The following is a 12,563-nucleotide window of genomic DNA, read 5'->3' on the forward strand; positions in this document are numbered from 1 at the left end:
ACACCCTCAGGAGACCCTGGACAACTCGGCCGTGAGAAGGACAGTCGTACAGCATCTCAGCACCTGCGCTGCATCGCGGACAGCGGAGTAGGTAAGACTGCTCCCCATAAACCCCCATCTCCAGCAGGCTCAGAGCAGAGCTTTGGGGGAGAAACCAGGCCCTGGGATGGTGCAGCTTTGCAGACATTCATTGCGAGTCGCTGTCTGCCGCAGGCCTGATGCAAAGGGTGGAAGGGCCCAGCCCCCGGCCAGGGACAGCTAGGTGCTTCAGGGGCGCGGGATGCACCGGAGGCTTGGTTTTCATCCGCCATTAAAAAAAAAATCCCCTGGTTGTGGTTCCTCATTTACAATCACTCACAATATCGGTGGCAGCAACATGAGATGTCGGTTTATTTCTTTTTTTTTCTTTTTTTGTTTTTTACTTTAAATATTTGTTGCCAGACTTTTTATAGGAGCAAACTTCTTCACAGCACCACGCGCCATCGACTAGTCAGAATAGTTATAGTAAGACTAATATAGGTGGAACCTAAGCACAGAAGAGCAGGGAAAAGCACCAAGATGCATAGATCCGACAGAATGGGAATACAATACAGAGTCCATAACTTAATCATAAAAAATATATATATATGTATATATCCATCATGTAGAACTTTATGGATTTTTTTTTTTTAGATACATATATTTTTTTTTTCTTTACAACAGATATTTTCAGGCGGGTTGTTTTATTCTTTTTTTTTCCTTTCCTTTTTTTTTTTTTTTTTTTTTTGCAAGTCTTTTTTTTTCTTTTCGTTTTTTTTATTTTTGTAAGAAATTTCAAAGTTGTGCCAAACACATTTTGGATCAGCAAACACAACGGGAGAGAGAGGGAAAGAGAGAGAGAGAGAGACCAGGTTGTACTGCTCAAGAAAAAGATCACGTCGACACTTTGTTTGGAAACCACAAGCAAAAATGCATTCGTCAGACTTCAAGCAAGGAACCAGACTCGAAATCATGTTTATACATGAATATACAGCTGTGCATTCCCTGGAATACACACGGACACACACGCGCAAACACACACGCGCACACGCACACCAAACGAATACCAGAAAAAGGAAGAACCGAAACCTGAAGACACCCAACGGAATGAAACACCCTCGGTAGAAGAGATAACAAAAACCTTCAGAAAACAAGGCACATCCTTTGAGTTCTTAAACGGTGTAAAAAAAGAAAGAAGTTACGCTGAAGTCCAACGGAAAAACGAACAACAGAAACCTGTTTGCACATACCTTCAAACAAGATCAAAGGTATCGTCATATAGTTGTGCTACTCTTAGAATGATCGTGCCACAAGACATACAGCTTAGTAGAGTCTAATAGGTTGTTCTCAAGCTAAAATCCAGTTCTCTCTTGATTCTTTTTTATCTGTTTAATATATAATTGATAATAGGTTGTTTTTTTTTTTAAATCTTTTAAATATATATTTGTTAAAGTTTTTATTCCTTTTTTTTATTTTAAATTTCTGGGGTGGGGGTGGGGGTGAAATCTGTCTTAAATCTTTTGCAATAAATTAATACTTCTTTATATAGCTTATTAGGTCCTCATCGCTCCTTGTCCTCAGCAGAGAGAGTTTTTGCCGTGAGTGAGTGCCCGCAGGGGGACACTGCTGCCAGCGGGTGGGTGGAGGCTGAATGCTGGCCGTGATGATCCCCGCAAGATGCCAGCCTGCGCCCCCTTCGCCCTCCGAGCGCCTGCCCCCGTGACCGGATGCTGCCTCTCATCCAGGGAGCTACCAGGCACCCCTGGGGCCCACAGAGCTGAGGTCAGAGGGAGCGAACCCCGCAAAGGCGCAAGAGCGAGGGAGCGAACGCTGCAACGGCCTCTTGCTCCTGGATTTGGGAAGCAAAGGAGAAGCAGCAGCAGCAGGAGCTGGTGGAGAACGAAGCCCGAGCTGTGGAAGCACCGAGGCTCCCCGTGCCCTGGTAGGCAGAAGCCAGCGGGAGCAAGGGGAGCAGGTCGGGGGAGGCGCCAGCAGGGCCTGGAGCCCTTGCAGGGCAGCAGCACTGCTCTGTGCCAAGAGTACGTCCAGCCTCAGGGTCCCTGCAGCCTGCCAGCACCCCCTGCCCAGGGCACGGCCCCCGCACCTCGCCCGCTGGGCCAGAGCGTGGGAGGCGCCCGGCTGGCGTGAGCAGGGCTGCCACGGCGGGCTCAGGCTGCCTGGGTGCTCCGGCATCACGGGGCGACGCTGCTGCAGTACCAGCAGCTTCACGGCGGGGGAAAAGGTCCCCGCAGCAGCCAGCGCGGAGGTCAGCTGTTGGGCCAAGCCGCTCACCCTCACCGGCTTCGGGCAAGTTGGGACCACAGCAGACAAGGGGGGACTGGGGAGGGCGAAGCAGGGCCTTGCACCCCCATCCGTATCCCAGCTCCTGCCCCAACCCCTCTGCCACCCGCTGCTGCCAGCACCACGCTGGGGCATCAGGCACCAGTCTGCCGTGCCCCCACGGCCTGTGCCGGCCTCTCCAGACCCACACGCCCAAGTGCACCAACGCCCACCCTTGCACCACGACCTGCTCCACATGCTGCAACCCCCAGCTTGCCAGAGACCCCTGCCGCCCCCTTGCCAGTAGCCAGAGACCAGGGGGGATAGCCTGTTGCAAACACCCCTCTGCCTGCCCTGACTGGGGTGGAGGGGGCCTGTGCATGGGCACTCACCCAGCCCCTGGCTTGCGGGCCCCTGGAGCCCCACCCGGCCGCCCCCGGTATCCTGCCCCTCCACCCCGCCTCTGCCTCCTGGCCAGAGCTCCAGGCCCACACCTTGCACCTATTGCCCTCAACACCCCCCTCACACAGACCATGACCCTGCCTGGGGCTGGGTGGGCAAGGGCCCAGCCAGCCCCCTGCAGCCATGCCTCCCTGCTAAGGGGTGGGGGGAAGGCTCCTGCCTCCACTCCCTGAAAACCCCCCTGCCCCCAGCTACCCTCCAGGCCCCCCCCCAACACAGCACCAGGCTCTGTTAGTGTGCAGCAGCACCGCACGATGCCCACACTGGGCACCAGCACCCCCGTCTGTGCAAGGGGCTGCACAAGGCTGCTGGGCTGGGCGCAGTGCCCCCGTGCCACGCATCTGCCCTCCCCAGTAGGCACCCTGCAGTGGCTGGGACACCCCCCCTCCCCGCAAATAAAAAAGCTTCCAGCCCCAGAGAAAGCAGACGAACAGAAAGCACTAACGGCACATCAGACGCGGCCACGACACAGTGTCGCACGGGCACAGCGCACCACCAGGCTAGCACAGACACACGCCATCGGGGAACACGCAGCATGCAGTGGACCGAACCCCCCCCTTGAACCCCACTCCCCAACCCACCCCGGGCAGCCCCAGCGCAGGCGGCAGCGCGCACCCAGTCGCCGCGGCCCACGGGAGAGAGACGCAGATGGACTGGGACGGACCTGGGGGGCACAGGCCGGACGGCGATGCTGGGGGGGCTCGGGGGTGTTACTGGACGTGGAGACAGCAGGAAGGAGCGGAGCAATGTCCAGCGCCAGGCGCGGGGTTTGGGGGTGGGCCCCCCCAGGCCTGGGCAGTGCATCCCTGCTGGACCAGCATGGCGGGGGGGCAGCAGGGCAGGAAGCCCCATGGCAGGGCTCTTAGGTTGCTCGGTTTGTGTTTTTTGTTTGTTTTTTTTGCTTCTACAAACCCAGGCCTGGCCGCAGCCGTTCCCAGGCGCCGCGGGGCTCGGGGGGTGGGAAACGCGTGTGCCGGTCGGTGTGAGCACAGTCCTGAGGTAATCTTTTCTTCTTTGTGCAAGCCCCGAAGGCTGGGGGGATGGGCAGGCTGTACAGGGGGCGGCGGGGTGGGGGTAGATCGTTGTGCCCTTGTGCCCACAGTGAATCCTGAGGTTAGCGGGGGCGCGCCGGGCCCACCCTCACTCCAGCATGGCGTCCAGCTGGTCGGCCAGGTCATCGAACATGCTGCCGATGTCATCCAGGATGCTGACGGTGCTCTTCGACTCTGCCGCCACGCTGCGGGGAGGGGAGGGGTACCGTTAGCACTGCTGGGGGGACCCCAAACACAGCCCCCCCTGCCTGCGGCACCCCGGGGTGCTGGGTGCCTGCTGCGTGATGCACCAGGTGGACAGGAGGGTGGATGTGATGGCTCTGGGCAGCACAGACTACCCCGCCCAGCACCCCACTGTGATGGGGCTCATCCCCTCCCGAAACACCCCGGCCAGAGCCCCCTTCTTCCCTGTCAGGCGCCATCTCCCATGCCCCAAATCAAGCAGGGTCTCTGCCAGCTCCACGGTGCCAGGCCCGGACTCTGGGTGCCTCTGTCCATTGGGAGAGCTCAGCTGAAGCTCCCCCCTCACTGGTTTAGGATGGAGATTAGGAAACACCTTCTCACTAGGAGGGCAGTAAAGCACTAATGGGTCACCCAGAGCGGTGCTGGACTCTCCATCCCTGGAGGTTTTTAAGGCCCCGCTACACACAGCCTTGCCTGGGATGATGTAGCTGGGGCTGGTCCTGCTTGGAGCAGGGGGTTGCACTAGATGCGACCCCCTGAGCTCTCTTCCAAACTGAATTTTCTATGATTTGCAAGCTGGACCAAAGCCGCAGCGAGCCACTCAGGGCTCGGTCCCGCTGGATCACCCCCCCAATTCCCTGGGCCAGGAGGCAGGCGAACCCCTGCAGCCGGGGATAGAAACCTAGAAAGGAGCCGCAATAGCTGAAGCCCCGGGGGAAGGACAGGCCCATCAGGTAGATACCAGAGAAGCTGATACCCTAATCCTAGAGGCAGGAGGACCGAGCAGGAAGAGCCGGGGCTCCCAGTGCAAGCGCGGAATAGTACCTGGGATTACAGGATAGTGCGTGCGACAGGAGCACAGCGATGGAGGGGTGTCGCTTGCTCAGGAAGGACAGGCAAGGGCACAAAAAGAGGAGGTCTGTAAGGGAGATGTCCGCGTGCTCAGAGGCATGGTACGAAGCAGGCGGGAGGCCTGCTGAAAGCCTCTGGGTACACACCAGAGGGGGATGTCACGGGGGCCCGCTCCCGGCCACACAACCAGGAGGAGAAGGGGGACAAGGCCTTCTTGAAGCAACAGCAGGACCTGGGTCTCACGGGGGACTTGAATTATCAGGACATCTGCCACGGGGGGGAGCCCAGCAGACCACAAGCAATGCAGCACGTTCCCAGAGCGTGCAGGGGATTGCTTTCTAGAGACCAACAAGGCGGAGCTCACCAACAGGTGAACGTGCCGGGGGAAGGTAACATGGGTGATGGCCATCACGAAACGCTCCAGATCTCGATGGCCAGGGTGGAAGGAAGGAGAGCAGCAGAAAAAAAGACACCGGACTTTGGAAAAGCAGGCTAGCAAACTCAGGATCCCCTGGGAACAAGTTGGAGGGGGAAAGCAGTGCAGGACAGCTTTGAAGAGACTGCGTTAAGGAGCAAGCCTTCCCAAGGAGATGAAGAGCAGGCAACAGAACGGGAGAGCAGCCTGGCTGGGCAGCCATCGCTTCAATGAGCAGAGACTCAAAAGGAGGAAGCCAAGTGGAAACGTGGCCAGAGCACCGGGGCTGAGTGCAAGAGCATCGCGCGGGCATGCAGGGAAACACCTGGGAGGGACACGGCCCAATCTGAGATGCAGCCGGGCAAGGGACATAAAAGGCAATTAAAAGGGAACCTACAAGATCAGAGGTAAAAGGAAGACCAAGGAAAGCGTAGCTAAATGCAGAGGAGGCTGGAGTATTTAATGCCCTTTTTTTTCACTTCAGTCTTTATGAATGAGGTCAGCCACCAGATGATGAGTGCAGTTGGCAGCAAGGGTAGAGAAGGAGACAAATAGCCTGGAGGAGCGAAAGAACAGGGCAGGGATTACTGTCTAGATGCTTTCAAGTCAGCAGGGCCGGACGGGAGGCACCCTGGGGTGCTGGAGGAATTAGCTGAGAATTGCGGAGCCAGTGGCTCTGCACCTTGAGGACTCGTGGAGGTCGAGGGAGGTCCTGGATGACTGGGGAAAGGGGGAACAGAGTGCTCAACTTTAAGAAAAGGAAGGAAGAAGGTCCGTGGAGTTACAGACCAGTCAGTCTGGCCTCGATACCTGGAAAGACCATGGAGCAGGTCCTCAAGGAAGCACCTAGAGGAGAACAAGGTGATCAGGAGCAGCCAGCGTGGATCCACCAAGGGCAAGTCGTGCCCGACCAACCTGATTTCCTTCTATGATAAGGTGACAGGCTCTGCGGATGAGGGACAGCAGTGGATGTGATATATCTTGACTTGAGCAAGGCTTTCGGCCCCATCTCCCACGACACTCATTAGCAAGCTAAGGCAATACAGACTAAAGTACTGGAAGATGGAGAGAGAACTGGTTGGATCATCACGTTCAACGAGTAGTCACCAATGGCTCAACGTCTACTTGGGAGGAGGTATCAAGTGGGGGTCTCCAGGGGTCTGTCCTGGTCCTGGACCTCTTCAACATCTTCTTTAATGATCTGGATGATGGACTTGGGTCCACACTGAGCAATTCTGCAGATGGCACCAGGTGGGGCAGAGCTGCAGATACAGGGCTAGGATCCAGGATGACCTGGATACAGTGGAAAAACGGTGTGCAATCAGATGAGATTCAACAAGGACAAGTGCAAAGCCCTGCACTCAGGACAGGATAGTTGCATGCACAAATACAGACAGGGGAAAGACTGGCTGGGCTGCAGTGCTGCAGAGAAGGCCCCAGGGACTACGGTGGGCCATAAACTGGTGTCAGCCAACAGTGAGCTCTTGTTGCAAAAAAGACCACCGGTATGCTGGGTTGTGCAATGCACAGGAGTCTTGTGTGCAAACCCAGGGAAGTGATTCTTCCGCTGTATTCAGCACCTCACCTGCAGCACCGTGTCCAGCTCTAGGCCCCGCACCTCCAGGATGTGGACAGGTAGGAAAGCATCCAGCAAAGAGTGACAAAAATGATCAGGAAGACTGAGGAGCAAAAGCTGAATGAACCAGGGTTATGTAGGCTAGAGAAGGGCAGGCTTTTGGGGAGGGTTGACAACAGTCTTCAAATACCTGAAGGGTAACTGCAGAGAGGCTGGAGATGGGCTTTTCTCTGTGGCTGCAGGGGACGGGACTAGGAGGAAAAGCCTCAAGCCGCAGCAGGGAAAACGTAAGGGTGGAGATGAGGAGGAGCGGTCCGATCAGGAGGGTGGGCAAGCATGAGAACAGGCTGGAAGCTTTCCCGAGCGGTTCGGACGGACCCTTGGCCAAGATGGTTTAGGCAGGAACGTCCCGCTGTGAGCAGGGGCTGGATGAGATGACTCTGTGAGGTCCCTTCCAGCCCGACTTTCCTATACTGGCACCAAACCCCAGCCCAGACACTGCCATGACACCCACCCCTGGATGCAGGATCCATCCCGTGGAGCCCCCCAGCCCATTGTGGGGACATCTGGAAAGAAACCCTGGGACCCTCCAAGCTGGGAGAGGTCTCGCTGGCCTTTCCTGCTGGGTTCTGCCTTGGCCATGTCCCACAGGGTCCAGGGGTGTCCGTGCGAGCTCCCCGCAGCACGGCCCAGAAGAGGGGTCCCCTGCCGACCCCGGACCCCTCCCCAGTGCCTGGGGCCCTTACTCTGCAGCTTGCCTGTCCTCCTGCTTGATCTTCTCCTCCACAGCCTGCAGCGCGGCCGCCAGCGAGGCGCTGGTCTCCTCCAGCTTCTGGTGCGCCATCTCGGTGCTGGCGCTCTCCACCGACGGCCCGGCGATGGAGGAGCGCGGCGGCTTGACGGGCACCTGCTGGGGCTGCCCGCCGGGCGAGAGCGGCTTGGCAGGGCTGGAGCAGAGCGAGGGCGGCGTGCTGGAAGGCTTGGCCGTGGGGGCGAGCTGCTTGGCGGGCGACGGGGCAGGCGTGGAGCTCGCACTCACCGACTGGATGGCGGCATGGGGCTTGGCCGGCTTGGGCGCCGTCGGCGGCGGGGTGGGCTTGGGGGACACCGGCGGCGGGGTGCCGTGGACCCGCTTCACCTCTGCGGGAGAGGAGGGAGGAGAAGGGCCGTGAGAGGCATCACCGCTCCCAGCAGTTCAAGGTGGGAGGAGCGGGCCCGGCAGTCGGGGCTCACCCCACAACCCCCCATCCCCACCCGAGGATGCCACATACCTGGGCTGCCAGGGCTGGGGATCGGCACCTTTTTGGACGTGGGGGTGGGCGGCCCGGGGACCTTCTGTGCTTGCTGGGGTAACACGGGCTTGGGGGACACCGGTGGCTTGAAGGGCTTCTTGGGCTCCGCTGGCTGCAGCGCGTGTTCGAGCCCGTCGGCAGGCGGTGGCGGGGTCGGGGGGGGCGGCGCGGGCATCTCGGCGCCGCTCGTCTCAGAGGCCGGCCTCCGCTTGATGGTGCCGGTGCCGTTCTGGTAGACGGAGAGCGGGGCCGGCTCCAGGCCCTGCTCCTTGTCCTTGGTCTTGGGCCGCCGCTTGACGGTGTCTGACTCGGTCAGGATGAACTTGACGCTCTCCTGCTGGCTCTGCTTGGCCCGTATCCGCCTCTTCAGCGTGGCGCTGGCTTCCACCTTGGCCAGGTCGCCGTGGCGGTGCATGGGGGACAGTGCCTCCCCCGCCTCGGCCCTGGCCGGCGCCAGGCCGCGGGGCCGCTGCTTGATGGTGAGGTTGCCGTCTTCGGCGAAGGGGATGTTCTCGGACGAGCTGTTCTGGGGGGAGCCCCGCAGCCGCTCCACGGCGCTGCCCTCCTTCCCCGCATCCGACTGCACGCTACCGGAGCGCTCCCGGCGGGCCGCGGCCAGCAGCCCGGTGACGGGGCCGCTGATGGTCCGGCGCCGGTTCACCACCTCCCCGTCCAGCCCGATGGCGTCTTTGTGCTTGACTGTAGCCAGGACGGTGGCCACGCGGCCCTGCTCGGGGCTGGCAGGGTGCACGGCGCCGGGCGGCACGTAGTAGCCGTCAGGCCCCTTCCCCCCGGCGCCGGGCGGTTTCTGCAGCGCCAAGGCCCGGGCACCACCGCCGATGGAGGACATCTCGAGCATGGCGGCGATGCTCTTCACGCTGCCCGCGCTACCCGTGTCCACGCTGCCGCCGAAGTCGCTGGCCCGCCGCTGCTCCACGTAGGGCTCCGGCATCTCCTCGTCCTCGCCGGGGCCGTCCCCCGCCTCCCCGTCCTTGAAGTCCTCGGTCATGTTGGTGCTGGAGATGGCGGAGCTGGAGCGCTTGGGCGGGGGCGGCGGCGGGCCCTTCTTCTTGGGCCGCACGGCGAAGGACTGGCTGCGGTTGACGTTCTTGTCGGCGCCCGACTGAGCCCGCACGGAGTGGCTGCGGCCCACGCGCCGCTGCACCGTGGCGTAGGGCCCGGCGTCCGGCACCAGCAGCTCGTCCCGCTCCTGCTCGCTGTCGGACATGGCGTAGCGGTTCAGGCTGTGCGCCCGCTTCTTCGGCCGGCCCAGCTCCTCCTCCGCCTCCCCGCTGGGTGGCGGCAAGCACAGCACCGGCACCGAGACGGGCAGCACCGGCACGGCCTGGGCCAGCGGACCCGGCGGGTGCCCCGCCTCGGCTTCCACGGGCTGCGGCATGACGTAGGCAAAGCCCCGGTGCGTGGGCGACTGTGGCAGGGAGCGGGGCGACATGGGGCGGTCGGCCTGCTGCAGCAGCTGGGGCGTGGGCTTCACCTTGGCAGTGGCATGCGGCACGCCCAGGGTCTGGGGGGACGAGGGCCGCGGCTTGGTGGGCGTCTGGGGCGGGGTGAAGTGCCCCGCGGACGGCGGGAAGGACTGCCGCGGCTTGCCGGGCACGGGGGGCACACTGGCTCTCTTCACAGGGTGCCCATGCCGCAGGGAGCGCACCTCTTTGGGCAGGCTGGGGGGCCCCTCCTTGCCCTCGTCCGTCAGGTACTCCTGGCTCTTGGACATGGCAGCGCTCGGCCCCTTGGGCTCATCGCCCAGCAGCTCTTGGGAGCTGCTGATGTGCTTGGCTCGGCTGCCCAGGCTGTTCTGGTGCACGTGGCGGGCGGCAGGGGGCCGGTAGCCGGTGCCCTCCCGGAGGTGCGGCACGTGGTTGGCCGGCTTCTCGGGCTCGTCGGGCGCCTCGCCGGTGCCCGTCATGGCCACCTGCAGCTCGCTGCTGAGCTCGCTGTCCTGGAACGTGGTCATCTTGGGGGACTGGCACTCGGCGCTCTCGGGCGGGGGCGACTCGATGGCCACCACATCCAGCGACTGCGGCGCCTTCTTCTTCAGCGTCCCCGACTCATACTTGACATACTCGGCCTTCTGCAGCTCCGCCAGCTTCTTCACCGCCAGCATCAGCTTCTTTTGGTGGCCTGCGGGGGGAACAGATGGCAGCGGGGAGGTAAGAAAGCACCAGAGGGCACGTGCACACAGCCGGGAGCCCAGACCGGGAAGGGTGCAGGCTGGGGGGAGAGAGGAGTGACCGGGACGCAGGTTATCCCCCTTGGAGCTAGGCTTGCAGAGATCAAAGTGAGGTGCCCAAGGCTGCCCAGGGCTTCAGTGGTGGAGCCAAACCCGAGACTGCCAAATGCCAAGCCGGTCCTCTCACAGCAGCCCCTGGCACCACATCTTGCCGGTCTGTACCCCGCGGCGTGGCCAGGGTCTCCCTGGTACAGAGGACTCCAGTGACCGGTGCCGCCCGGCCTCGCCTTACCCAGCTTGGTGATGCCAATCTCCTGCAGGTCCTCCCACGTGATGTCCGTGATGAAGTCGATGTTCTCGTAGCCGTTCTCCACCAGCACCTTGTAGTACTGCGACAGCCCGATCATGGACAGCCAGAGCGCCAGGTTGGCCTGGGAGGGGGGAGCGGAGCCTGAGCGGGTGCCACGACCGCACGCCCGGCCCGAGCGGAGATCGCTGCCTCCGGCGGCGCTGCAACCAGCCCAGCGCCAGCGTGTCCCTGCCCCCAGCACCCCCGCCTCAGAGCAGGTATGGGGCAGGGGGGCATCGGCTTTGAGCTCTGCGCCAACCCACAACGCTGCCTGATGCTGGCAGCTGCAACCCCATGCCATGCCCCCCGTCGCCCCTCCAGCCCAGGGCCCGCTGCAGGTGTCCAGGGCCCAGCACCAGGCCTGTGGGAGAGAGCCGCAGAGCTGCGGGGACCTCACCGGCAGGGGGGTTTCCTCCGGCTCGGCGCGGTCCCGGCGCCCACCGCCCGGGCCCCGCGGGCAGAGCCGTACCGGCTTGTACTCCGGGAGCCACTCGGGGATGTTCAGGCTGTTGATCTCCGAGGCGATCTTCTTCCGGTGCCCGGGCTTCGTCACGCCGATAGCCGTGAGGTCCTGGGGCGGGGCGGGGACCCGTCACCCGCCTGCAGCCACCGGCTGGCCGGGCGCCGGCCCACGGCGTGCACGGGGTCACCCACCTCTCTCAGGCCAGGAGCTGAGACCCAGCCCGGCGGCCCCAGTCCCCCTCCGCGGGGGCTGGAGACCCCCCACCACCCTCCCCTTTCCTCGGGACCGGCTGCCCCCAGCTTTGCTGCCCCGTCCAAGCTCGAGCATGCATGGCCCCGATCCTGCAGCCCAAAGTGGAAGACTGAGGTGGGGGGGTTTGGAGCCACCCGGCCGCCTCCTGGCCCCACGCCTGCCCTCACCTCCGGCGTCATGCGGCTGATGGTGGGGATGTCGTAGCCGGCGTTAATGAAGTTGGGTGCGTAGAGCTGCAGCTGGAACTTGTACAGCCACTGGTACACGGCCTCCGAGCTCTGGGGGCGAGGGGGCGGCATCAGGGGCTTGGTGCATGCGGCCCTGCCCCCGGCCGCCCCCATCCAGATGTGCTGCCCAGGCCTTCCCACTGGGCAGCTTCCTAGCAAGCACAGCTGGGCGCTGCCGGGAGACCAGGCAGCGAGTGCTGCTGCTGAGCTGGGCCCAGGGGGGTGCTGGGCACGCCTCGGGGAGGGGGTACCAACACGGCTGGCCAAAGGGATGGAGGCAGCAGAGAGGGCTGGGGTCCAGCCCCATATTGCATGAGAAAGCTGGCACCAGCTGCACCCGGGCCCAGCCCCGCTCTGGCACCGAGGAGCTGTGAAGCGCAGGTGGCAGCTCAATGAGAGAAGCTGTCAGAGGTGCGACTCCCGCCCCCGAGCAGCAGAGCGGGGAAGGGAGCCCCGTGCCCAGCCCAGGCACTTGCAATGCCAGCTCCGGCACGGGGCACGGGCAGCACCCGGTACCCCTCTCCATGCCACCTGCACCAGCCCCGGGCAACGGCAGCTCCTTGGAGGCTGCGAGCACTGGCACGGCATCGTGGGTCAGAGGAGCAAGACAGAGCCCCGCCGCATGCAAACACCCCCACACCTCCTCCCCAGGCCCCCGAGACCCAGGGAGCAAAGCAGGAGCTGCCTTGCCCCAAATCCAGTTACCGAAGCAGCGGTGCCCGTGTGCATCCCCTGGGCAGCAGCCAGCGAGCAAGCGCTGCGGGCAGATGGCTGCAGGATGATTCACAGCGTGGCCTTGGGCGCTGACTCACCGGCTGCCCGGGGTGAGCAGGGTGGGGACACGGCCACTCCCCGACAGGCGGGTGCAGAGCGCGGGCACCTGGCAGACAGGGCCAGGCATGGCTGGAAGCCTGGTCCCCGTCTCAGGGGCACATCCTGCGTGCCCTCCCC

At 62.5% G+C, this 12,563-nt stretch overlaps 1 protein-coding gene across 8 annotated transcripts in view; it reads right to left on the bottom strand.

Annotated features, from left to right (window-relative positions):
• Positions 1–362: 362 nt before the first annotated feature.
• The window catches only part of CASKIN1 (CASK interacting protein 1), a 51,618-nt gene continuing 39,417 nt past the window's right edge, over positions 363–12,563 (bottom strand). For 2 of the 8 annotated variants that reach the window (XM_090024335.1, XM_090024333.1), the window contains 6 exons: positions 11,553–11,663; positions 11,140–11,241; positions 10,614–10,752; positions 8,110–10,272; positions 7,585–7,978; positions 363–3,997 (listed from right to left, as the gene is read on the bottom strand). In XM_090024335.1, coding sequence (XP_089880461.1) covers positions 3,901–3,997; positions 7,585–7,978; positions 8,110–10,272; positions 10,614–10,752; positions 11,140–11,241; positions 11,553–11,663 — 3,006 coding nt within the window. In that variant the 3' untranslated portion in view covers positions 363–3,900. Of the gene's footprint in view, positions 3,998–6,072; positions 7,264–7,584; positions 7,979–8,109; positions 10,273–10,613; positions 10,753–11,067; positions 11,242–11,552; positions 11,664–12,563 lie in introns of all 8 variants that reach the window. The other 6 variants (XM_090024334.1, XM_090024331.1, XR_016438745.1 and 3 more) reach the window with 5 other exon arrangements.

The sequence above is a fragment of the Crocodylus siamensis genome, chromosome 12 (genome assembly GCF_052110815.1).
Source record: "Crocodylus siamensis isolate JL-2025a chromosome 12, ASM5211081v1, whole genome shotgun sequence".
Classification (NCBI taxonomy): Eukaryota; Metazoa; Chordata; order Crocodylia; family Crocodylidae; genus Crocodylus; species Crocodylus siamensis.